Here is a 25,274-nt window from a genome sequence, read left to right on the forward strand (position 1 = left end):
AAACACAGAAGTCTGATAGAGAAGTACGAATGAAATGTTAACATAAATCTATTCCACACAATAACCTTACATCATCAGTACAATTGTGCTATTCTATTAAATTTGCTTTTAATGGAAAAATGCTATAATAAATATGCTAATGCAAACTTAATTGGACCGAAATAAGATATATAATCATTTACACTGGGAGGGAGTCCAAAGGCTACAGACAACTGGAGACTGAGAAGTTTCTGTCCAGAGAAAGGAAGAAACAGCAGAGTTGGAGGCAGGAACAACAAACTTTTATACTTGCAAGGGCTGCAATTCAGCTTACCACAAAATTATTAGAGAACAAAAAGTATGTAAACCTAGAAGGTTGAGTCTGATGTAGAAAAAGAGAAAACCACAGATACACATTTACATCCTTTAAGATAACAGCCTCCACAGATAGGTAGTGTGCTGTTCAAATGAGAGCAACACTCTGTTGTTCTGGTTTCAAAAACAGTTACTTACCAACCTGCAGTTTGTAGGAAGGGACATTTGGCATAGATGTAAGACCAAAAAAAATTCATGGTAAACACAATACTTAGAACGGTCTTGCAAGCAAGTTTGTGAACTCCTTTCTCACTTGAAGTGAGAGAAGCAGAAGTTAACCAAACAGGATATATATAGTTTTATGTCCAAAGGTAGGATTTAGAGAATTGTAACATATCAGTCTGGAAAGGCATTAGGAGAGATACTAAAGCTTTATTACTTTAATTATTTGACTGGGCCACTGACAGGTAGAGGAAAGTTTAATTTCATTAATTCAAATGTAAAATTATGCTCCATTTTCATCACAAACTAAAGATTTAGACTGATCTGAAAACAGTTACCCCTTGACTTTTCTTCTGTATCGTTTCCAGTTTCTAGTGGGCTTTGAGTAGCCTACTGTCAAAAATAAATGGAACTTGACAGTACCGAAGCAACAGGCATTCCTATGACCACACTGGAACAGTCCCTGTCAGCCAAACAAGTTGTCAGTATATTATATTCATACCTCTACTGAAGAAACTATTTTCAGGGTTTCTTGATCAGAGTTATTTAATGTGTTAAGTTTAAAAAGAACAAAGTTATCTATCTGATATCTCAAAATTCGTAACTCAACTCCTTCCCTGAAATCCTGTTGGCCAGGTGTCCCATTAAATGTATTCCACATAAATTAAAAATTAGAAAAACAGTATATCAAGCAGCACTACATTTGTTGAGGATCTAAAACAATCTTACGAGATGCAGTTTCATTACTTCAATTTGATTAGCTGTGCAATAACTTTAATACTTGGGTTACTGTACTATTACTATTAGCTGAGAATACCAAATGGGCAAATTTATAGATGGAAAGATGCAGTAACGAACAGACAAATATACTGGCCAGCATCAGTTGCTTTTGTTGATGTCCTCCTCCATCCCGAAACAGCCATTTCCTGCAATACTTACCAGTGAAACCACACTCGGAACCCTGTAACTGGATGACCTCTGCATTAGCAACATGACTCTAAACACACTTAGACAATATTGAGAAAATTTAACAAATATATTAATGATTGGTTTTAAACAGTTTTCCAATGATCACTCATTCATAAGTTTTTTAAATAAAAATTTATTACAGAAATTACTTCAAAAAAAAAAATAAACAAACAACAAAAAACCCCCCAAAAACAAAAAAAAAAAACACCCAACCCAAACCAACAGTATCTGTTCTAATTAAAAAAAAAAAAACCCAAAAGTAATGTTGTATTCATGCCCTATAGGGTGAACTGAAGAAATGCTACAGGTATTTCTTTCGCTGTCATTCTGAGACTTCCTAGCATGGACTAACTCACATCTGCATCACAAGAATTAAGAATGAACACAGTCTCTCTCCATGCTTCTCTCCAGAAAGTGCTGCATATTAAAGTATTGCAGACAAACTCCAGTCCTGTTCATTCTGCAGTATTGGAACCAGTGTCTAGGAAAGAAAAAACAACGTGTAAGTAATACATACATCCACTACAGTTAAGTATAATTTAAAGAGAACTAATACTCACTCTCTAATACCTTCCCCCAGCTCAAAAGCATTCCCCAAGCATTTCAGGACATGTTCTGTACCTACCCACTTCTCTCCACTGCTATTGATGTGGTGCACAAGCTGCCTGAGCTCTTTCAGTTAGCAACGTTCAGTTAGCCAGCACAAAACTTCAAGGTTGTGCACACACGTCATTTGCTATTAAGGCATTAAAAATACAAGAAGCTCTACTCTGACTTGTAGTGATACACAAACAATTTTACTGTGGAAGGCCAAAGCACATCTGGCTAAATCACACAACTTATGAAAAAGAAAGGGGTTTGCACATCCAGTAGCATACGCTCCTACGGAGTGTGGGTTATAGTTTATTACACATCTTGAAACAGATGCAGGAAGTAGCATGATCTTCATAAAATAACTCAGAGCAATCCTCTGTTTTGAACTTTTGTCAGAAGCACCAATTAACACCAGTGCAACTGCTGGTATTACTATCGTCACTGCTGTCTTGTTCTTAGAGCTATGGGAAAAATACATGACACAGATATAGAAAAAGACAATTCAGTGTTTATGATGTTCCTTTAGCAAGTCAGCTCCTTCTGGGGAAAAAAAGCCTATAATGTTAACAGCAACTTTAAATCGCCCCATTCTTTAAATCTGATTTGCATCCTTTATAAAGAGTGAAAACTGTTAGTACTTGGAAAGTAAGGTTTCTTCTACTAGCTATAATAGGAACACAAAAAATAAACAGACTAAGTTTATATGCTTGGCTAACACCAGAAGTTGAGCAAACAATAAATTCTGTCAGTTCTTTAAGACTATGACTTGTAGTCACGCCAGTACCAGGAAGTCATGAAGAATCTGTTTCAGAGGACTAGAGTATATTTAAATAAAGCCCTTTCCATTCTCAGCTCTTCCTTTTTACATCACTCCCCAGTGGTGAAACAGGTGACACCATTTCCCACATCTTTAGCGATACTCTGCCACAGGGATGGTTTTAAGGGTTGTAAAGCAGCTTGCCACAAAAGTCATTACTTCCTCTGGTAAGGAATTTCAAGGAACATTGACAAAGGTGATCCAGCCAAGCAGATATGGGACATAAACTCCCATAAGCAGTGTACACACAGTGGGTCTTTTGAGCAATATATAAGTACTTCAGTATTATTTGCAATGCCAGCATAAACTTTTCTTGTCCCCTATGATCAAATCCAGCAGACAATTGCGTAGTTTTCTCTGACAAGTGGCTGCTCAGACTGAAGAGGCTTTCCTTGAATTCAATAAAACATGGTGCTTTTCTCACAACCAGATTAATACAAATCTCCCTACAGAAATTCAATGAAGATTACTTATGACTTTCCAATTGTACCAGTAGTTCATGCTTCCCAACACCAGGTCTATAGCAGTCTCTTAATACATTCCTGTTTCAGTGCTTATCAGTCAAGGCGCATTTAGCTTGGTTTTGTTGCATTTATCATATGTAAAAGGGAGTGCAGAGCACTACTTTTATCTGAATAATACAATCAACCTAGCTTTAATCAAACATTTGGTCAAAGCTTTCTATAAAGGATCAAGTCTTGTGTGTCAGTTTATTTATATCATATTCCATACTTACTTTTTCCATCACATGCTACAATTTTCACTTTATCCACTTTTACAAGTTCAGTGACCTCCCTAAATTCAACGTCATTCAGTACAAATGTCCATACGTTGTCACAGAACCTGTATGTGTTCAGAGACCCCTTTAAAGAGACAAGAGAAATTTTCTATAGGATGCATCCCAAAAGTAACAGGAAATACGATGTTCACTGAACCACATCCCTTCTACCATTAGGTTTGCCATAAAGTCAGCCATGAACCTGAATGCATGCAAACTTGGCAAGCTGCAATTCTGAGCAGAACTGCCCTCCAGTGGCTGAAATTCTCAAGACCATTTATGATCTTGAAATTCTCAAGACCATTCCAAGACCATTATGGTTTACAAGGGGAAGCTTCACAGGTATGTTAAAGAGTTTTGTAACTTTTCTAATGTGTGTAGAGGATCAGAATCAGACACTATTTCTTAAAAAACTGGCCACAAGAAGAATCAGTTACAGCAGTGATCATAACAAGATATGAACTCTGCAATTGTTCAAATAAAGCCAGTTTAAAATATCATGACAGAACTGACCCATGTGACGTAAGGGCGTTACAAAAAAGTAGTTATGCTCTTTTTAACATATTTGTGTGGTTTAAATATCTAAAATCTTAAGAGCTCACTTCATTAATGTATTCTGCATAAACTGCTGAGGAAATATTAGGACAATTTAACAACTGGTTTGGGATTTTTCTTTGAAATTACAATCAAATTGACATTTTACAATGTGCTGGCTATCTGGCATTCATTAGGCTGGCTAGCTGAGAAAAAAACCCCTTATTTTTCTGATACCTACAGAAAATAGCTACAAAATGACCCAGTGTCTTGTACAAGAGCAGATGTACAACTTTGTAGTCTCTCTGCATTACAGATGTAGCTGAAAACCCGGCCTCATCTCACTTCTGCTAGGTCTAAAAGAAGCAAGTCTCCCTCCCCAGCTGCAAGATACTAAGAATGACAGTGCTACTCACTGAAGCATTTCCCTCTTCCCGTTTTCATCCACCCACCAAATCTCTCCATAGTCTGCGTTCATTTGAAAGATCAAATGCAGAGTAAAAAATAACAAGCCTCACAACTGTATACGGAATAAACCTGTGAGCACTCACTATTTCAGAGTCAAAACAGACCTGAATTTTCGCTTAGAGCACTCAGCTTTTAACGGCATTCTGCACCAAAGCTTGGTTACTCCACCCCATGAAGAACTTACATATAGCGTTACCTTACCCTGAAGTTGACCCTGTTCCTGACGCGCTGTGCCAGTGCCGAGTTGATAGCTTTATCAAACTGGAGTAGCACCTGAAGGGCCAGCTGAGGAGTGATCTGCTGGGACTGAAGTCATTGAAAAAATAGGTTTGGGTTACTTCAAAGTAAACTCAAAAAAGCTGTAAAAACTCAAAACAAAGTTCCCATGCAGCAGATTGTGAGGCTGGTGGCGCACTGGAATGGGTTGCCCAAAGATGCTGGGAATGCTCCATCCCTGGCAGTGTTCACAGCCAGGCGGGAGCCTTGGGCGACATGGTTTGGTGTGAGGTGTCCCTGCCCACGGCAGAGGGGTTGGAACTGGATGATCTTCAGGTCCTTTCCAACCCTAACCATTCTATTATCTGTAGAAGGACAACCAACACGTGAACAATTTTACTGCCTTTTCCCTGTTTTGAATCTGAGAAAAGGAATTAGGTGCCAACATGATTTTTGTGCTACACAAAGAATTCGTCTGGTAAATATCAACTGAAACCAACCAGAGGTGCAGGACATCAGTCACAGTGTTCTGGATTAACCTGATGTTTGTTCACTGGGCACTGCAAGAGGAGGTTACACATCCTACGGAAAACGTTTTCCTTTATATAGGACGTCAAAAAAACGAATTATCAGGACAACCGAGTACCAAAGGCTTTTGATTTCAGTCAGGTTTTCCAGCCATTGGCTGTACTGTACCCAATACAGCAGCCAGAAAGCTGCTTGAGTAACAAGCCTCTCTATTAAGCTGACTGCATACCCAGGCCCCACACACACCTGTATGAGCTCGTCCAGGCTCTCCTGCAGACTGTTCCCCAGCGTGGTGTTCCTGTACAGCTGATAGGCCATGGCTTACCGGGAGGGGACAGGGCAGGCACCCTCCTCACCATCCACTGCTCTTGTGTGCTCGCTGTCGTTCAAAACAAAACAAAAGCCCCTACTGAAGAACCCCTCTAGAGACACCAGAGACCTGACTGCACGGTGAGAACAAGCAGCCCTGACAGAGCGCTCCGCAAGGCCCCGCTAACAACAGGAGCGCTCAGAACACAAAGCGCCAACGACGAGCAGACCAGGAATACGGCACACGGAGGGAGGAGGCCTCGTCCCTGCCGGGCCGACACCGACAGGCCTCCGCACCCACACGGGCAGGCCGACACTGCCCGCCGCCCCTTCCCTCGGCCCGCGAGCAGCTCCTCGCCCCCCACGGCGCGCCCGGGAAACCTGACGGGAATTCCGGGCCAGCACTGGGCACCGAGCGACCCCGGGCCCGCCGCCGCACCCCGGCCGCCCCAGCGAGCCCGGCGGGAGGCGCCGGCCGCCGCACAGCAGCCGCGGGCAGCGCCGCAGGACGGGGGTCCCGCTCGGGGCAGCCCCTCGGCGGCCGCAGCCTCACCCGCTCCGAGCAGCCGAAGAGCAGCAGGGCCTCCGCCGGCCCGTCACCCGGAAGCGGAACCGTGAGGGCGGGCCCCAGGCTCGGCCCGTCCCCGGAAGCGTCCATTGAGCACCGAGATCGCGCACAGCCGGGGAGGGCGAACGGCTCCCGTACACCGACAGCTCCGTGCCCGCAGCGCCGGGGGAGGCGCCTTTTACCTCCTCAGTGACCGAACCCCCCCGTTTTCCTCTGCCAGGACACCCGAGCCTGTTACAGCTGCCGCACCCCTCAGGAATACTCAACTCCAAGACGCTTCCGTCCCACCGCAGTAGTGAACTAGCGCCGACAGTGCTCTAGGAACCGAAGTTAAATGTTGCGAAGAGGTGGGAGGTGGTGCCGCATACAGTCACGGAAAGACGCTCCTGTTACCAGTGTCTGAGTAAGCACCAAAATGAAACATTGAAAAGGTAGTTATCGCATATAGGATTTATTTTGTTTCCTAATTCAAAAGTTTCCCCTAAGTAGTAACAGCTAGCACATTCAGAGAGAAGTTCATGTTACACTGGGACACCCAGGAACACAAACAAGCTCATTTAAAAATAAAGGATCACGACATTCTTGAGAGGTAGGTGAAGAGTCTTACACTGACGTAGTTTGATACTCAAGGGCAAAGGAAAATAGTTACATCTGTGAAGAATAGTCAGGTTAAGCCAGTTGTGTCATCTGTGATTCACAACCAGTGTTTCTGCATAACTACTGCAACTTCAGGTTTTCCAACACTGCACACTGCCCGTATCACACACTGGAGTTTACCAACACCAATAGACAATGTCCTAACCCTTCCATCTACCATTCTATTGGCAGAGCACCCTAAACCACTGCTCAGGCTTTTTAAGTAGAAGGCTTTGGTCAGCAGGCCTGCAGACCCACAGGGTAAGTAAGCATCTGTTTCATTTTGTAATTATTAACTTGGAATTCCATGTCAGAAATATTAACTGGCAGCTTAGCAAGCTACAGTAAAGAGCATGGTAAAATCAGAACTTGACTTTCTGAGAACACTCCAGTAGCTTGTCCTCAGATCATTTTCAATACTAAAATAAAAATCAATCAGTATGTTTAAATCAGTGACCTGACAGTCCAAACTGCAAAGTGGGAAAAATAAATTTAGTTGATCAAAGACTTCTCTGATCTCAGTCATGCTTGAAGACAAGAATGAAAACCTGCAACACAACTGCACCCTCTTCACTCCAAATGCCTTTTTCCTTGTTAGCTGGATACAGGAAGTGAGATAGGATAAGCAACTTAAAGAGTTTTAGTGCTAGGAAAGCTGCAAGATCTGTCTTCCATATTATTTAAATACTACTTATACGTCAGAGTGCAACTCTGACTAAAACCAGCTATCCTTAAAAAGTATAAATAAAGCACTGATTTCATGCATCCACAACAAGAAGTCCTCTAGAGAATGACCTGCATCCACAAGGACTTAACAGGAATTTTCTCCAAAATCTTTGTAAGACTCTGGTTAAAAAAGCACGCAACCTATCATCCCTCTCCCCTCTGTTCTTTGTACGAGACTCTTCTGAGAGTGACTGGAATGACTTGAGCATTAAAGTCATCTCCAAAGACAACAGCTTTTGATAAGAGATGCATTTAAGCCACCTTTCTACATAATGAATACTGTATAAATCCCTAAGACACACAAATATATGACAGTGGAAGAAATACACTTTTCACTAAGAAAATTCTTTGTGACAGACTTAGTTCAGGAAGCGCCCATTCACCATCTGCTCCCATTACTTTGGGCTACCTACAGACATTCGAGCAGATGACATCAGTGCGGCTGACACAAGAGCAGGCACCAATGCCACACTGTCCTCCCTGTGACACACTAAAATAATTTCATAGAAGATTCCATTACCACCAACATGTAATCTAATCTTGAAATCTGACACAAATGAACAGTTGAAGGTTTTAAGCTGTCAAAGTGTATAATGCAAAAACCTTGCTGAAACTTGCTAACAAGAACAGGCTATGTACTAACTGTGCAATTCAGAACAGAATTCCTGTTTCTCAGCACAAAGCTCCTCACAGGAAGCAGTACTATTCTTCACTTGTTCACTGAAGAAAAAAAAAAAGCTAAGCTGCATAGTTATGAACATTACATATTATTGTAACTAGTTCTAAGCTTTTTTGGAAACACGATTCTCCATTTTAACATTCCAGAACCTCAAAAACTTCAATCTGCTTCAGCACTAAACCCCTACACATCCCTCTCCATTAGTTCCCCACAGAGCATGGCTTTGCCATTCTGCACAGACCGTCAAGAACATCCAAGCAATCTATCTAGAGCCTACTCACATCATGTTTTAATGACACCTTCTCCAAAATATCTTTGCCACTTCTGAAGATTTATCCTGTTGTAGAAATCAGTTTTCAAAATTGCCACATCCATGCACAGGGAGGCCACTGCCCCAAATGTCTCTGTTTTAATTGTGCACAGTAGTAACAAAGGAATGACTGACTTAATACACATCCATATAAATAAACCAAGGAGACCTCCAAATCACATTAGTGACTCATGAAATTCTTTTCTTGACAGGACTCAAACTGTATTCTAAGCAACATGAGTTTCACTTTTAGAAGGTGAATTAAAATTCACCATTAAAGGGTGAATTCCCTACAATACTGTTATCACAAAGTGATTCAGGTTTAGAAATAACTTCAAGTATGATATTCCAATTTTTAATAGCTTTAAATTTTGTTTTATAGATTTAAAAAGGTGAGCTTGACAAAAAGTTACCCATAACTTTGGGACCTCTTTGCTTTTTGTAAACAGCCACCTCAGCACTAAATGATGAGCTGCAAAAGGTCAGAGGGGAATCATTCTTTGGTATGCACGTTTCTCAAGCTGCTATCTTTGGGGAGAGAACTAATGTGCACTGAATTCATTCACAAAAACATACGCTTACACTAGGGAATATAAACCATTCAGTGAGCGCATACACATTTCCAAAAGAACTAGTACTACTGCAGCAGAATAACTCAAACTAGAAAAGGCAATAACCCATAATTTGATAATGCAGCCTATAGAGAGGACTGGCTACTACACACTGGACTATATGCATTGGAAGCAACAGGACATAGGAGATCCACAGCCCATCCACTAAGAATATGGTTTTACTGAGAATACTAATCTTTTATTTGACAAATTGGAACTGAGATGATCAGAATGCTTAGTATCTCACTCAGACCCACACAGAACCAATAGAGATCAGGAAGGTATATAGGTTTGCATTTTCAAGCACTGCACTGTGAAGGTATCAGAAGTAAATAAGCTGTAAGTGTCCAGTTTACTGACTGGAACCTGGGCAAACATCACAACAAGCAGGAAATAAGACAGCCCCAAAGACACTGTCTGCATCTGTGTTCTGCTTTCAGAGCAAGATCTGGACCTGACCAAATGGTTGCAAGGTAACTGGAAAACAGCATGGCCTGTTGAAACAGAACGGCCTGCATGGTAATCTCTTTGAAACTATGATACAGAAACTATTATAATAAGACTACCTAAATCTTGAGATGAAAGTCTCAGAGTTGCAAACTTAACTTCCAGATACATGGGCAATTTGCCCTCATCTGACATGAAAATATGCTCTCAGAGTCTATACATGTATCATTAGAGACATTAGTAGATTAATTGGTAATAAGTCTTGACAGCTATTTATCAGTGTCAGGAAGTAATCTGCTTGACCATAACCTTATGTTTTTAAAGAAGAGAACTAGCTTTTAATGGAATTGAGAACTGATATTTTCAGCATTAAGACAAAATTGTGAGCACAATAAAAACCGAAAGTGAAGATTTAATATATTTGCTATGATATTCTATTGCTCAGCTCCTGAATCGGTATTTGCACACATCTGTCTTTATAGGGAAATAGCAGTGATTACCAAAAGATGTTACAAACTTTTGCAACATATTAACTAGTGCATCATTGTTGCCCTGATAAACCTATGAACACTAGTTATGAATGCAAGAACACCTCTTACAGACGCAAGTTGAATACCGTTGTGGGGAGGGAAAAAAAAAAAACAAAACACACACAACAATAAATTTCACTTAATTACTTTAAGTGAAATTAGTGCTGCCTCATGTGCCAGTCTAAGAGCTTTAGAAATTGATGCTTCATCTACAAGGATGACCACTGTCATGGTTTAAACCCAGCCAGCAACCCAGAAACACGCAGCTGCTCACTCACTCCCTTTCACCCCTGCTGCCAGAAGGATGGGGAAGAGAATCCAAAGAATGGGAATCCCACAGGCTGAGGTAAGAACAGTCCAGTAGCTAAGGTATAATACAAAACTACTACTGCTACCACCAATAATAATAAGGGAAATAACAAAGGAAGAGAATATAAGACTAAAAGGGGAAACAACAATAAGTGATGCACAATGCAATTGCTCACCAGCCGCCAACCAATACCCAGCCAACCCAAGCAGCAATCTGGGCCTTCCAGGTGACCCCCCCAGTTTATATACTCAGCATGATGTGCTGTAATATGGAATACCCCTTTGCGTAGCTCAGGTCAGGTGTCCTGTCTCTGTTTCCTCCCAGCTTCCCGTGCCCCTCCTCACTGGTAGAGTACAAGACTGAAGAGTCCTTGATCAGCGTAAACATTACTAAGCAACAACTAAAACCATTGGTGTGTTAGCGTTGTTCTCACAATAAAGTGAAAACACGGCACTGCAGAATCTGCTAAGAAGAAGAAAAATAATTGTTACAGCTGCACCCAGGTCACACAGGTAGCAAAAGATACCCCATATCCCTGAAAACTGCTATTATGGCTAGAGTATCTGTGTAACTCCCAAACTGTACTGAGCACTACCAGAGTTCCTGCTGATGACAACCAATATTCACGCAGGAAAGACTGCAATGAACTCATTACCTGCTGGTATCTGGGACAGCTTTCATTTACTAACACAGAATCTAAATTTGCAACTTAAAATTGAGAAAGGCTGATACCTTGCCAGTCATTCAAACAGTTCAGCTGCTGTTGTGGCTTCTGCTTAAACCCTTTGGCCAACAGGCTGAAGCACACAGAACTGCTGTTCTGCATCTGGAACAGCAGATTAAGACACCAAATTCAAACTCACTCTAGTGAGGTAAATGAGTACTGCTTGTAGTAGGGCTGTGAACAAAACACACATCTCCACTCTTTTGAAAGACAATAATATGTGATTGTTAATAGCCAAACAAATTAAGGGTTTTGTGACAACCAAGAAATGCACTTGACCATTTACAGCAAAACAGATTTATACAATAACAACAAGTAACTTATGGCCTTGTCTACCTGCAAATGAATACCTTCAGCAGGTACACATAATATATTGCTCAGTCATAAAAATATATATATATTATCTCTTTCCTTTAACATTTAGGAATATAAATATTTTACTGAAGAACATGCATCATTTAGATAAACGACTGCAATAGCATCCTCTGAAGACACAGGGTTCTTTGATATTTAGCAGTATAAAATGAATATATAAACACAGCTATTGAAGTCAAGACAGACCAATACAGCAGCAAGCAGTCCGTTGTGTGCCAGTCCAAAGGAATTAAGCACCCTTTGCAACAGGTTATATTATATACACACACAGAGAATGCATTGTAAATGGAGCAAAGATAGCATCATTCCATCTGCATATTCTTCAGTCTTAGCTGGACTCCAAACTTACTGGTCACTCTTCTGCTCTTGTCTTCCATTCAGCTCTTGGTCAACTCTGCTTATCAAAGAAAGCAGTGAAATTGAAGCTCTGTTAGTAACTAGTTTAGTTTGACTGCTGATATATTAAGCAAAACTATTCCTCTTAACAGGAAAACAAAACACTTTTACATGGAAAAAGTTTTAGTAAATTAATACGAAGATTTTTATTGAATGCAGTCACAACAGTGTTGGGGTTTTTTTAAAATCTATTTTCCTACCTCCCCCTAGAAATTAATTAAAATTGTTGAGAAACCAGTTAAATAATAAACAAATAAATAAAACAAATAGCATTTGAAAAGAAGCATTTGAAAAGTGCAAGTTTAGTTTGACTGTGGAAAAAAACAACCCAGACTGACTGTATTAATGAATACAAGCAGGAATACAGGTTCACTGGTAAAATGACAACACTGCAAGCACCACTGCTGTGATGAATAAGCACAGAATTACCTTTAATGCTACAGTAATTAAGTCAAGGAGGTAACAGCACTAGTTGAATCAACAAAAGTCAGGTGGCTCCTTAAGTGCAATACTTTTTCTATTACATTCTAAGATTCCTGTAATCATCCAGGGAATAAAATAAAAATCACCATCATGCTGCTACAGCTGTTGGGTTTCTGCTTTTGTTTGTGCCCTCCCTTTTTTTTTTTTAAATATACCTGTATCTACCTTGGGACTAGCAAACAAAATGTTGCTTTGCAGAAAAGCAGTGGATGGTTGACAGCCCTGCACAAGATGCACTTTTCCTCTTTACAGGAAGAAGCAGCTCATCTTAACTACATCTTCTGGAAAATAAGCCATGTGTGGAGTTAAGTTACTTTTAAAACCAATTGCGTTTCTAAGTGAGAGAGGCCGAGGCCAAACCTGCCTTCTAACAGCCTGTCTAACCTATGTGTCCAGTCTCTCAAACTGTAACTAGCAGTTTTTCCTTGTGATTCAAACAATGACAGCTCTTCCAGGACATGAACCCATAACAAGGAGAGACAGGATTTTGGGCTTTTTCTGGTTTTGCAACTGTAAAACTCAACTCAGTACACAAGGATCCAATGGGTCTAGAGCAGTGTTGTCTAGAAGCAACAGTCCTCATCAAATACTTTGTTCACCTGTGCAGTATGCAGCTACAACCCACCCCTGTCCTCACTGCAGTACCTTAGAAAAGCATGTTTTGACATGACCTACAGGACGAAACTGTGGTGAGCTAATGCAAACAAGCTATGCCTGAACATACACCTGACAGTATAAATCCATATACTGTATCATACCCTAGCTTCCAGAGTGATTCATACACATAGCCAAAGAATTCCTACTGCCATCCTCAACAACTACAGTAATAAAACTTCAACATATCTCCTTTCCCCCTTTTATAATAAATGATGCCCTACAACTGCTTTCAAGGTGATTGAAATCTCAGTATCAAACAGTGGCTGGCAACCTCTATACTTAAGTTTCAGTTAGGAACATACTAGTGATGGTAGCATGAGTGATGGTGTCAACAGGAACACTAAAGAGTGCTTGTTGCACTGGAAATTTTTTAAAGTGTTTACAAATTATTGTTTGAATGTCCCAAGTATGCAAGGCCCATTGTATTCAGGATGCAACAAAATTGGGCAAATAAAACTGAACAAAAGTTCTGCTTAATATGTACTGAAAAGGTTTCTTAAATTTGACAGGGTTAGTACTTCAGGTTGAATTGGAATAATTCCTAAAACATTCAACACTTGTCACTACATTACCTGCTAGCTTTTGGAACCAATTTCAGTTCATTTTTATCTCAGTGCTCCTCTCTATGTCTTTTACCCAATTTAGACAATAAGCCTCCTTCAGTAGTTATGCACTCAGGAAAGATAAGAATAATAAAAAAAGCCAAGTTAGTAGCAAAACCTCTCAGTACATTTGTTAGTTAGAGTGAAAAATTGATCCATTGCAAAAATCTCAGCAGCTGCTGAAATAGCTTGAACAGTTAGCAAGAGATTGAAAATTAACAAAATGAAAATCCAGTGTTTATTAGCAAGGAACATAGGCACTGCAAATACAAACAGCACTAAACACTACTGACTTGAATTGCATCTGTGCAAGTAAATAACTAAAAAAAGTAGTGAATACCAAAAACACAAAATATGAGATTCAAAATGAGAACTTCTTCCAGAGTTCCATGTCTGTTGACACAGAGCCACAGCTCAGCACCTAAACCCAGCTCTTCCTTCAGGCATCACTTCTCAACAGAAACAGAGAAATTTGATTTAATAGATTCATACAGAAGCACTACTTTTGCCTCTTGAAGATTCAGTTGAGAATCCATGTAATCCTCTTAAAAAGTGGGCATCTCATGTAATAGAGGCTACTCACAAGTATCTGTTTGAATACCCAGAGTGAGTTCTTTTAAGATGACAGACTGCATAGGCACTATAATTACTTCAATGCATAAAAACTTGGGTCACTAGTGCATGTTTATATTTACAAATGCTTATTCCTTTATGCAAGCCAATCAATTGGGAGTTAGTTGCAGTGCAAATTGTCTTATCTAGATGCAACCCTAATCAAAATATGAATATACCTTTTCTGTTTCTTTCTAAACTTTTCTTCTTCATACCTTGGTGAAGAAAAGTTTGATTTCAGTAAACATAACATATGAAGGCCAAATTCAACAGAAGCTGCAAACTGGTGTTAGTGTCAATACAGTTTGCAGAAACATACCGAGCTTTGAAACTGATATAATTAAAAATATATATAGTACCTCCACCATTTTTAACCATTAATCAAGAAGCATTACGATTTAATGACATTTGAATTCAATACAACTTCTTGCACAGTATTAACATCCACTGCTAAAATTTAAAGTCTGTATTCAGAACAGTTTGAAGCCAGATATATTCCTCCACAGAAGTCTGAAGAATTAACTCCAGAAGTTAACCAAGTTCAGACTTTGCAGAACAGTTAAAGGTTCATCAGCACAGAAAGGAGTATTTCAAGACTTCGAATGACAGCCTGAATTTTCATAAGATAGCCCTCAAAAGCCCCAGTAGAAGAATCCTAAAACTAGCAAAAGGCTGCTTCAGCATTGTCATGTCCTTCCTCCCAGCCCCAAGAAAACTGTGTTTTCTCTATCTTATGAAAAGTTAAATTGTGCAACTGATATCAGGTGTGTACTGCAATAACCAGAGACTTGCAGGGGTGCAGTGGGGATCTGTCCAACATGGATGTACCCTTCTGTCCAGATAGTGAGACTATGCCATTGTTCCATATGGAGTTCCCAATTTGTGATCACCTGTTGTGATGCATACTCTATCGGTTTTGTACATTATAACCTCTAACAGGCCAATCAATTCATCATCAGAATTGTTAATAGTTTCATCTCACTTTTTTAATACTCAGGTTTATGGTTCCTATTCTATTACTGCACCCACAAATGCTACTGAGAAATGTATTGTCATATTTGAGAGAGGAGTTCCACTGATGTTAAAATGGCTATTTTTACTTGGAGGGAAGGAAAAGGAGAAAACCAGGGACATTGATGCTGCCTTCACCTCTTTGACACCATCATTTTAGAACTCTTATTGGGTAGGGATTCAGCATTTTTCCACAGCTCTTTTTTTAAATGACATCCCAGCCCAAGCGATATGTCACCACTTAGCTTGTTCCACATTTTAGCATGAACACTGCAGATACTATAACTTCAGTATCAATATGCCCAGAATCTCTCACTCACCAGCCAGTTTAGTATACTGAGGTGAATAGAATGGGGCCTTGGTTCTAGAAGACTTAATTCACACAACATAACTTGGTAATTAGGTAAGGCACTATCTGTGAAAATCCCTATACATTATCACACCGAACTGTAGTTAGCAATGTGGTCAAACATGGATACTCCTCCTGAAGCTAGCAATGATTGGAGTTAAATTATTAAATGCAAAGTATTACATTCAAACCCAGAGATTACAATATATACCAGTTCTAAAACATGATCAGTGTAAAACATGTTTGAATAATAAAACGTACTGTTTTATGCATTCTGGGATGCCAACGTATTCCATGGGGATGAGTTCAGCTAGTTCCGCCAGGGTAAAGACATACCTAATTTTTTGGCTGAATTTTGAGCTGTGGAAGAACAAATGTAGGCTACAGTTACAACTTAATATTGACCTACTGCAAAAATTAAAACAGTTTTTGACGTTTAAAGTAAACAGCAGTTAGGATTTTTTTAACAGCTTCCAGATTATTACCTAATAAAGGGTTTTGTGACGGCCAGAAGTGTTCTGATGAACCAAGAAGGATGAACTATGATTAATGATTTCAGATTTTTCCTTAACCTGAAGAATTCAAACAGCAGACATAGTTACTAGCACAAAAAAGCAGCAGGACAAGGGGATTTTCAATATCTAAAACCTATGTTTTCACAAGCACAACTATCACATCAATCTCGTACTCTGACACTCCCATTATTAGAAGTTACCATCTGCCAGAAGAAAAAACCAAGCAGAACTGCATAATGACAATGTAAGATACAGAGTGAGTTTGACAATAATGACAAGGAAATAATACATCAAAGAGAAGTTTCTTCGAATCTTTCTACATAACTAATGATGTTGTTGTTCACGAAAGACCCCCCATTATTATCATATTAATACATGAAGTTTTAAGGATATTCTACATGGTAACAGTATTTGGTATTTTAACACTACTATTTTCACTAGAAACCAACAAAAAAACAAGCATACCTGCAGCATTATTCCACACTGTCTAGCTTAGGAAGAGGTTTTCAATACACCAAGTAATTTGTATGATTAAATCTTAACTAGAAGGTACCAGACACCACAGTAAACAGCAGTTGTCTTAAGTATGTAGATCACTGATCATGTGAATATAGTAAGAAGACACTGCAGAGCTTCTTACCTTCTATCAATCTGCTGGTAACATTTCCTGAGCCAGCCTAAACTTGGCATTTTTCTCCGTGTTGTTGCACCATTCAGATAAACTATCATATAGTTCTCTGCTACCAACAGCTCTAAAGTGCCAATTACATACCTACAGAAACAAGCAAAGAAAACTTCCAAGTGAGATCTGTGAATATTAAAGTAATTGCTAGTAGTGCTCAAATAAATAAATAAAAAAGAGAGAGAGTTGCCTACAGTGTTGAGCAACATCTAGTAACTTTTTTCCCCCCTTTCCCCTGGAAGCAGATGGAGTTGCTTCACTATTTGTTATCTTTCCCTCACCTGAAACATAAAAAATGTCAAAAAAAAAAAAAAGAAATTATTTCCCTTGCATTAAAATGTTAAATTTCACATTGTGAAATTAAGTATTCAGATGCAGATGATGACTTACTTAAATAGATTGTCCATTAGGTATCTATAGTTTGGCTGGCTGCTTTCAGGCATAAAGCAAACAGCAAACACAACAATGGCATTTAACCCATCACCATAGTAGCCTAAAAACAAAGAAAAAAGCAGTAGTAGTGACCAAGGTGACTGTATACTGATTACATTTTCACCAAGCCAAGCACATTCAGTAAGCTTTTTCATTATTTACCTTAAAGAGAGCTAAAAATATCTATTCTATATCGATGGATTCATACAGTTACAGAACATTTCAATTTTGTCTACTCCTAAAGAAATAGGTAAAGCTGACATAGACAAAATGCTGATTCAACATCTCAGGGTAGAATCTCAGTATATTTAATAACATTATTTAGTCAAATTTTCTTCCAGCCTAAACTCCACAGACTGTTAAGAAAAGTCATTAAATTGATTTATGCCTTAGTAGATCTACAGTTAATGCCTCAAACACACTTTAAACAAACATCTTAAAAAACAAAAAACTCTTGAAACAAAAAAATTCTACGGGTAGCACTGACACTGTAGAACAGGTACATCCTACTGCATAGGTGCATGTTAATACTTTCATCTGAACATGCATGCATTTTGGAACTTGAATTTAAGAGGGGAAAAAGAAATGGATTAAATCAACCATGTGCCTTAATACTGCAACAAATGAATCATTACTTGAGTCTTTATGCCTAAAGCTCTTCCTGTGCCACCCCAACTCAGCTTAAAGAAGTAGTTCCTCAAGAGTTCCTTCTCAGCACATCACACATCCTTACCACCATGACTGATAACTTTTTTGTATGGTTCAATTGCCTTCATGTCCACCCTGTGGTCCTGTTCACCAATCCTAAACATTCGCCAGCGTCGACCATCATCTTTCTCCTCTGCCGCAGCATATTCAGTAAGTGATCCTTTCCTAACGACATCAGTAGTTTTTGGTTTTGGAAGATCATCTGTCAACGTTAACACATGTTCAAGATCCATTATGAATACTTATGTACAGTGACAATCAATTACAACATGGGTTAACCACTTTGCTATCTATTTTAATAATCTCTAGCCGGTCAGACATAACAGCTGACTTAGTTCCCTCCATCCTTGCAGGATAAGATCTGATGGGTGTCATCTATAGTTTATCAAAATACTCCACGTTGGCAGTTATCCATCAACTGTAATTTTCTATCTTAAAGTACGTGACAAATCTCCATTTGTTTAAGAAGCCTATTTAATTGTAGGCTTTCAGAACACAGACCTGATGAATCTCACCAAAATAAACAAAGTGGTTAACTCCAATGATAATTACACAGGTTGCCTGATCAGAGATTTACATAAAAGCATGATTTAAAACATTGAGCACCTTGCAAGCAGACATGCAGACAAATTATTAGGAATTAAATCTAATTCACATGCGTGCAATCAATATATATCTGAAATTTATGCTGACAGCGATCTGTAAGACAATTTGCTCCAATTAAATAAGATTCTTGACTTTGTTGCACAGACCTTACCCAAAGCGAGAAAAACCTACTGCAAGTTAGTTGTCTGTTCCCAAGACAAAGCTGTTAATTGAAACTATCCTTCCAGGAAAATGAAGGCAGCAGCATTAAAGGAAGAAAAGACAGAAACCCTTTTCAGCCACTTCAAAAAACAAGACATAAACATTTGGAACATTTCCTTCACATCACTGCAAAACTAACCCTACTTCTTCACTACAATGATGAGAACCCTTCTACATAAGCAAACCCACAGTCTGTTATGAAAAGTTGCCTTGCAACATGTTTTTAGCTATTTAAAAAAACCCCACCCAACTTATTCTAAAGAATGTTTCTCCTTTTATAAGCTATCTTGGAATGAAGAACAGGCAATGTTTAATTTAGACCAGTGAAAAGAGCTTCCTGTTTACCCAGGAATTAAAATTATTTCCAGAATGAAAAAAAAAAAAGAAATAACTGAGTTAACATGACAATTCAGTAAGAGACATTCTTAAATCATGAAGTTTGCAGAAGTTGAAGACTCCGACTGCTGACCAACACAACAGTTCTTGGCTTACATAAAAGGGCCCTAAAACAAAATTAAACTGCAAGTTTAAAACTTGTGCTTTAACTTCTTGTTGTGGTTTAAGCCCCACCAGCAACTCAGCACCACACAGCCATTCGCTAATTCCCCCTCCTTCCCACTCCAGGTGGGATGGGGAGGAGAACTGAGAGAATGTAAACCCCACAGGTTTAGTTTAATAACTGAAGTAAAATATATATTACTACTAAAAATAACAGAAATAACAAGGGAATAACAATGAAAGGGAAAAAACCCCAAACAATAAACACAAGATGCACAACACAATTGCTCACCACCTGCTGACTGATACTCAGACCAACCCAAGCAGCAGTCTGCCCTTCTGGGTGACTCCCCCATTTATATACTGGGCATGATGTGCTGTGGTATGGAATACTCCTTTGGCTTGGGTATTTGGTTTGGGTCAGGTGTCCTATCTCTGCTTCCTCCTGGCTTCTTGTGCCCCTCATCTCTGGCAGAGCATGAGAGACTGAAAAGTCCTTGATCAGGATAAGCATTACTTAACAACAACTAAAACATCAATGTGTTATCAGCACTGTTCTCAGACTAAAGCTGAAACACAGCACAACACCAGGAGGAAAAAAAAAAAATAACAACTGTTACAGATGAACCCAGCACACTCCTACACAGAACTCTTCACATTAAATTTGTCAGAATCCCCAGGTTTTGCGTATACGAATGAGGCATCTATTCATTTCTTAAAATGAATATCATTATAGTGTGGCTACAGCTAATACCCAACCAAGAAATTTCAAAATTCCTTCACACAAAATAGAGGCTCTTTTACCACTTCCAGTTAATCCAGAAAGCACTCAACCTTTAAGGCTACTGAGCATTTGCCATTCTCACCACAGTAAGATGTGACAGTAGGCATTACTGAGTATTTTAAGAAACACCATACAGCCCTCCTCAAACACAATGGCTTGCATTTTCATTGATCTCTGACTAGCTAATCTATACCCATTTATATGGTTCACCTCCACTTAAAACTATCTGCAGTACATGTAACGCACATTGGATTTCTTTTCCCCCAGGTTGGTTCTTAAAAACATACTGCAACAGAGAGGCACCTGGACTCTTACAGGTGTTTAATGACCTTCACCTAAGTCCGAGTTACAGTTATTCTGTTGCCTGCTTGCTAATCAATCAAGGTCTGATTTGGTCTTTAAAAATTCACTGCACCTATTTCCAATTTACAACCTAATAACTCTCTTTATATTTTTCTGCTTGTAATATTGGTCATGGTTATGTCCCACTGGAAATAATGTTGACCTGCACATAAGAAAACAGGAATATTTCAGAGCCTCAGACAAAAGTAACTAAATACTTACCTTCCCATTCAAACTCATTGCTGTTTTCTGAAGGAGTGTCTAAATTGTCCAAATCAATCTCTCCACTCCCATCCAAGTCATCAGACAAAACAGACTCCTCACTGTGATCCAAAGCTAAGCTAATATCTGGAGCCGTCAGCTTCTTCCTCACCTTGGTTCCATTAGCCTCTGTATTTTAAAAAAAGCAAATTATTTAATTTCAAAGCTGAAGCGAGTTGAGCTAAGCATATTAACAACATAGAAGAGCCCAGTGCTTTGTCATAATGTACTAAAAGTTAGGACCCATAATTAAAACAACCTATCTTTGCAATAAGAGTTAAACACAGGGTGAAAAGAACAGCATTTCAAGGTCAGAGTTCTCAAGACTGTAAGCTTACACAACTGCATACACAACCGTGATCACAGTGGTAGACCACCACACTCCCTACAGAAGAAAAGCCTCCAAAGTCTTGCAAATAATGCAACAGGTTCATGTCCTTAGCCCTTTTAGCCCTTTTGTTAGGTATTTAAAACATCATTACCATCTTTGATGAAACAAAAAAGAATATACACGCTAAAAATAAAAGATTAAAAAAGGCTGACAGGCAACAGCAAAAACAGAAAATGAAAGAAAATATTAGGTGAGAATACGCAGCATGCTTTGAGACACAAGGCAAATACTTGTGTGACTTTGACAGCAGTTGAAAGCAGGAAATAAAATGACTGATCCAGAACTGGAAATGCCACAACTAAAGCAGGCAAACAAGATAAAAAATTTAAAACATAAAAAACCCATCTGTATGATTTCCCTCATGCCCATTCAGACAACATTCTTAAAAGGCTGCAGAGGTCTGAAATCTGGAGTGAAACTAAAGCAAGCCCTAACTGATGCATGGAAGCCAAATGAACCAAGGTTTTAAGATAGGTCTGGGAGTGCAGTAATTCATTTTTGTCCAGTATTACGTTGACAGCTCTGTTCAGTGAGGATGAAGAGTCTCATTTTATTCCAAACTCCTCTTTTTCTAGACAAAAGTGCCATTTAGAATGCTGCTTCTTCAAGCCTGACAAAAAAACCACACACACCACGAAAAAAAAAACAAACAAAAATCCACCCACCACCCAAAAAAACAGCCCAGAACCACCCTTCACCAAAAAAGAGCTTTAAGACAGCCATATAAGTAGGAAGCCATCAGCTTGACTGGAGTGGAATATTCTCACCAGCTTCACTTTCTGTTCCAGTGGCAGCCAATACATCTGATTCCACAGGATCATCCTCTGGCAGAGGCCTGGTGCACAAAGTGGAAACTGTTGTTACAAAACTTGTTTTCTTTTTTAAATAGCCAGCTAAATGCCAATTATTTAGACTTACACACTGCTTAGTACTGAACTTAGTTTACTTACAGCCAAAGTTCAAGCTTTCACTAAACAAATCACAAGTCACTAGAAATTCCTTTACAGCATTCAAGCAAGCATCTGTTGATGCAATAAGTGCCAAAATACTGGCTCCTACTAGTGTCATCCTTAAGGAAACTTGTCACATTCTTGCTTGAGAACATTTGACATGAAAGACATTACAAAAGTAGTTCAGTCGTGTTATTATGGAATACCTCTGATGTAAGTTGGTTTAGTTTGTTTGTAAGCCTGAGCATTACTAGCAGTCTTTAACTGTTATTAATTTTGCTCAGAAATGTTGCTTAATGAAATATTTGGGCCTTTAGACTTGCATAATAATATGCAAACAATGTAGTTACAGAAGATCACCACAGATAACAAAGCCAAACTTGCAGATTTTCACTTTAGTAACACTGGCAACTTCAACAGTGGCATTCCTGTATTACTTAACAGAATTAAGGGTTCCCTCTTCCAGAGCACAGAGCTTCTGAAAAATACTATATTAATGTACATCACTTCAAGATTACTACTGAGTGGTAGTTCACATGGAAGATAAAGAGGCAGCTTATTCTGGATGTTATGCATTTGATTTAAATTATTTAAAAAAATAAAATTAAAAACCTTGGAAAATCTTCATCTTGCCATTCTTCCTTAAACTCAACACCTTCCATTCTCCAGCCAACTTGAATTGTTAATAGAGACTCCTTATATGCCAGAATCTCTTGCCTTCAGGACAGTAGGCTAAAGAGGAGCTGCAGGAACATAAAAGAAGATACTAGTTCAATACTATTTTAAGTCCCACACTTGCAGCACATCCTTTTACTTAGCACCAAGTTATGATACTATGCAGTGGGGACAGGAGGAAACAGGGAAAAGTTTATGGTTTGTTTCTATTTATACTTTTTTCCTCATACAGAACTGCTTATGGAGTGGTTTATCATACAGTGATTTAGGTTGAAAAGGATCTCATACAGCCCAATGCCCTGCTCAAGAAGAAACAACCTTTCAGTTGAAGTCAAGGCCCAATGCAACCTGATCTATCATTTAGGATAGCTCCAGTTCACTCCAAACTTTAAGGAACTTGACAACCCTCCAGACTCCATAGGAGATACTAACTGTATATTTTAATACAACCACCCAGATCATCAGATCTAAAACACAACCAAATCCTAACCCCCTCCTCCCCCAAAAAAAGAGCAAGCAAAAAAAAAACCACCAAAAACCCCACCACACCAACCCCAAAACCTCTACAGATAACTATTTCAGAAAGCAATCTCACCCTGTGATGTGCAAGTCAAGCTGTGCTTTTTCACACTCACCCATCACCAGCAATAAGAACTCCCCAATAATGGAACATAATAAACCATTCTGCTGATACACAAGTCCAAGCTCTTGGCTGCGCTGGCTCTAAAGATTAGCAGGAACAGGTACACTTATCAATGAGGATGTTAACAAAACCAACACTAATCAAAACAGGAAGCTACTTTTGAAAGCAGAGAAACAATGAACAGAAAAAACAAGTTTGAATGCAATCATACTGCTAATTAAGACATTCATTTTTTACACGCCCAAAAAGAAGCAAGATACACTCACTATTCTGTATGGATCACCTTTCACAACAAGTCTCCATTTCTCTTCTCATGACCTGATTACAGCCACAGACTGATTTTAAAGTGTCCTGCAATGCTCACAGCTATGCTGTACGAGCTTAGTTAAAAGCAAACAAACCCAAGAGACTGGGTTTTGTAAAACTGCAGTACCAGAGACAAAAATTTAAGCTTATTTTACTGGCATTTGCTGCTTCCCTCACCAAGAGAACTGAAACGAATTTTGTGGGAGGCAGCAGCCTAGTTCCTCTTCAGGGTCAGACTGCCCTGGTTCGAATCCCTCAGCCCCTGCACCACTCAGGTGCTGGCAATATGTGCCTGTGCACACAACCTTTAACAAGCTGCCCCCAGGAATTGCCCTCCCAGCTCTCCCCCCGTCCTGTTTGTTCGTTTTGACTAATACACTGAAGCAGCTCCTTGCTGCTTGAATCTTACTACTTTCCTCCTGAAACACGCCCTCTCTTTCATTAACATGATGATATGCTGAGCATGCAGTTTCTCCTGGGTACAAACCTGCTGAGTGTTTGCAACAATGAATTTTAAATATTTACTTCATTTGAGATCAAATCAAATATTTGAGATGAAATTTTGACCAGTAACAGAAGTGAATATGTACATAGCTCTTTGCGCATGTTTCAGACACTAAGTTGAAGCATGAGAGCTTTCCTTAGAACAGACCATCTGATGCAAACATGCAGTTAACCGTAAATGAAAATACACTAAACCTAAATGAAAGCCTGAACTGGTAACTTCATTCTTGTGGGACAGATGCAGAAATGAAGAAAACCAACAGGAAAAAAAACCAACGCACAACAACAAAACCAAAATCAACACCACAAGCCAACCCTACCACTGTGCTCGTGGCTGTAAGATGCTACCCGAGCTTGCCTGCACTGTGTTCACAACGCAGCTCCCACAAGATAGCTTAAAGTAGGGTCTTGCTCCAAGACTCGAACAGTACCCTTCCTCTGTAAGGTTTAGGTACGTGTAAGCGCTAACCAGAAACAAGCAGTTACTACACAGCGTGGTCCATCAGCAGCTGGAAATAAGGAAAGCCACCCTTAACCTCCGCGGCACAGTTCTACGCTGCGCACTTACTAAACCCCCACGCAAGAAAACGCAGGCCCCGCACCAGCTCGCTCCTCGGCCGCGGACCAGAAACGGGGCTGGTGCTGCGCGGGGGCAGGAGCGGGTGTCCCCCAGTCCGACGTGCCCGTGCCCGCCCACGGCGCTGCGGTGCTCGGAGGAGCCAGCCGCGGCGGCGCTGCCCGCTCCCCGCCCGGCGGCGGCTCTGCGGCTTCACCCCGACAGGGCTCCCGGCTCAGCCCCGCGCCGCCGGCCCGGCCCGCTGCGGCCCTCGCTGGCTCTGGGGCCCGTGAGGGAACGGGCCGCACCCGGCCCTGCCCCCGCCGCCGCCGCGGAACGCGCCCCCCGCACCCCTGCTCACCCGGAAGTGCACGCACCGCCGGACTCACGTGACAGCGTCCTCCGAGAGGTTGACGAAGTCCGGTGCATGCGCAGAAATAACGCCGCTGTCTCCCGCCCCCCCGC

At 40.0% G+C, this 25,274-nt stretch overlaps 2 protein-coding genes and 1 long non-coding RNA gene across 9 annotated transcripts; 1 reads left to right on the forward strand and 2 right to left on the reverse strand.

The window, feature by feature from the left end:
• Positions 1-1,676: 1,676 nt before the first annotated feature.
• GTF2A2 (general transcription factor IIA subunit 2) lies at positions 1,677-6,372 on the reverse strand. 2 transcript variants are annotated; one of them, XM_065688612.1, is made up of 5 exons: positions 6,283-6,372; positions 5,667-5,799; positions 4,878-4,982; positions 3,633-3,759; positions 1,677-1,966 (listed from the first exon to the last, which is right to left on the reverse strand). In XM_065688612.1, exons 2-5 carry the CDS (start codon positions 5,736-5,738, stop codon positions 1,941-1,943), a joined length of 330 nt encoding a protein of 109 aa, XP_065544684.1. In that variant the 5' UTR covers positions 5,739-5,799; positions 6,283-6,372; the 3' UTR covers positions 1,677-1,940. The 2 variants fall into 2 exon arrangements, with proteins under 2 accessions (XP_065544684.1, XP_065544685.1); XM_065688613.1 differs by lacking the exon at positions 6,283-6,372 and adding an exon at positions 6,111-6,183.
• On the forward strand, positions 6,181-18,259 carry LOC136018930 (uncharacterized). Its single transcript, XR_010614662.1, has 5 exons — positions 6,181-6,728; positions 7,126-7,194; positions 9,700-9,778; positions 10,481-10,582; positions 18,065-18,259. It is a non-coding gene; the product is annotated as an uncharacterized LOC136018930 (long non-coding RNA).
• On the reverse strand, positions 11,472-25,264 carry BNIP2 (BCL2 interacting protein 2). Of its 6 annotated transcripts, none has more exons than XM_065688606.1 (12): positions 25,171-25,258; positions 23,396-23,523; positions 22,738-22,868; positions 21,943-22,010; positions 20,746-20,913; positions 18,118-18,294; positions 17,343-17,445; positions 16,911-17,042; positions 16,241-16,327; positions 16,017-16,115; positions 14,575-14,610; positions 11,472-12,039 (listed from the first exon to the last, which is right to left on the reverse strand). In XM_065688606.1, the coding sequence occupies exons 3-12, from the start codon at positions 22,785-22,787 to the stop codon at positions 11,991-11,993; spliced, it is 969 nt and encodes a 322-aa protein (XP_065544678.1). In that variant the 5' UTR covers positions 22,788-22,868; positions 23,396-23,523; positions 25,171-25,258; the 3' UTR covers positions 11,472-11,990. The 6 variants fall into 6 exon arrangements, with proteins under 6 accessions (XP_065544678.1, XP_065544676.1, XP_065544679.1 ...); XM_065688604.1 differs by lacking the exon at positions 25,171-25,258 and adding an exon at positions 24,856-25,135; XM_065688607.1 differs by lacking the exon at positions 25,171-25,258 and adding an exon at positions 24,612-24,805.
• Positions 25,265-25,274: the final 10 nt, after the last annotated feature.

The sequence above is a fragment of the Lathamus discolor genome, chromosome 8 (assembly GCF_037157495.1).
Source record: "Lathamus discolor isolate bLatDis1 chromosome 8, bLatDis1.hap1, whole genome shotgun sequence".
Lineage (NCBI taxonomy): Eukaryota > Metazoa > Chordata > Aves > Psittaciformes > Psittacidae > Lathamus > Lathamus discolor.

What these genes read in the sequence shown, in the direction of transcription:
- GTF2A2 (XM_065688612.1), bottom strand. Translation starts at nt 5,738, where the DNA reads ATGGCCTATCAGCTGTACAGGAACACCACGCTGGGGAACAGTCTGCAG. An exon ending in GCCTGGACGAGCTCATACAG is followed by an intron (nt 4,983 to 5,666) that starts GTGTGTGTGGGG and finishes CAATGACTTCAG; the next exon opens with TCCCAGCAGATCACTCCTCA. An exon ending in GGAACAGGGTCAACTTCAGG is followed by an intron (nt 3,760 to 4,877) that starts GTAAGGTAACGC and finishes GTCTCTTTAAAG; the next exon opens with GGGTCTCTGAACACATACAG.
- BNIP2 (XM_065688608.1), bottom strand. Translation starts at nt 22,787, where the DNA reads ATGGAAGGTGTTGAGTTTAAGGAAGAATGGCAAGATGAAGATTTTCCA. An exon ending in CAAGATGAAGATTTTCCAAG is followed by an intron (nt 22,011 to 22,737) that starts GTTTTTAATTTT and finishes TTTGTGCACCAG; the next exon opens with GCCTCTGCCAGAGGATGATC. An exon ending in TACCAGCAGATTGATAGAAG is followed by an intron (nt 16,328 to 16,910) that starts GTAAGAAGCTCT and finishes TGAATTCTTCAG; the next exon opens with GTTAAGGAAAAATCTGAAAT.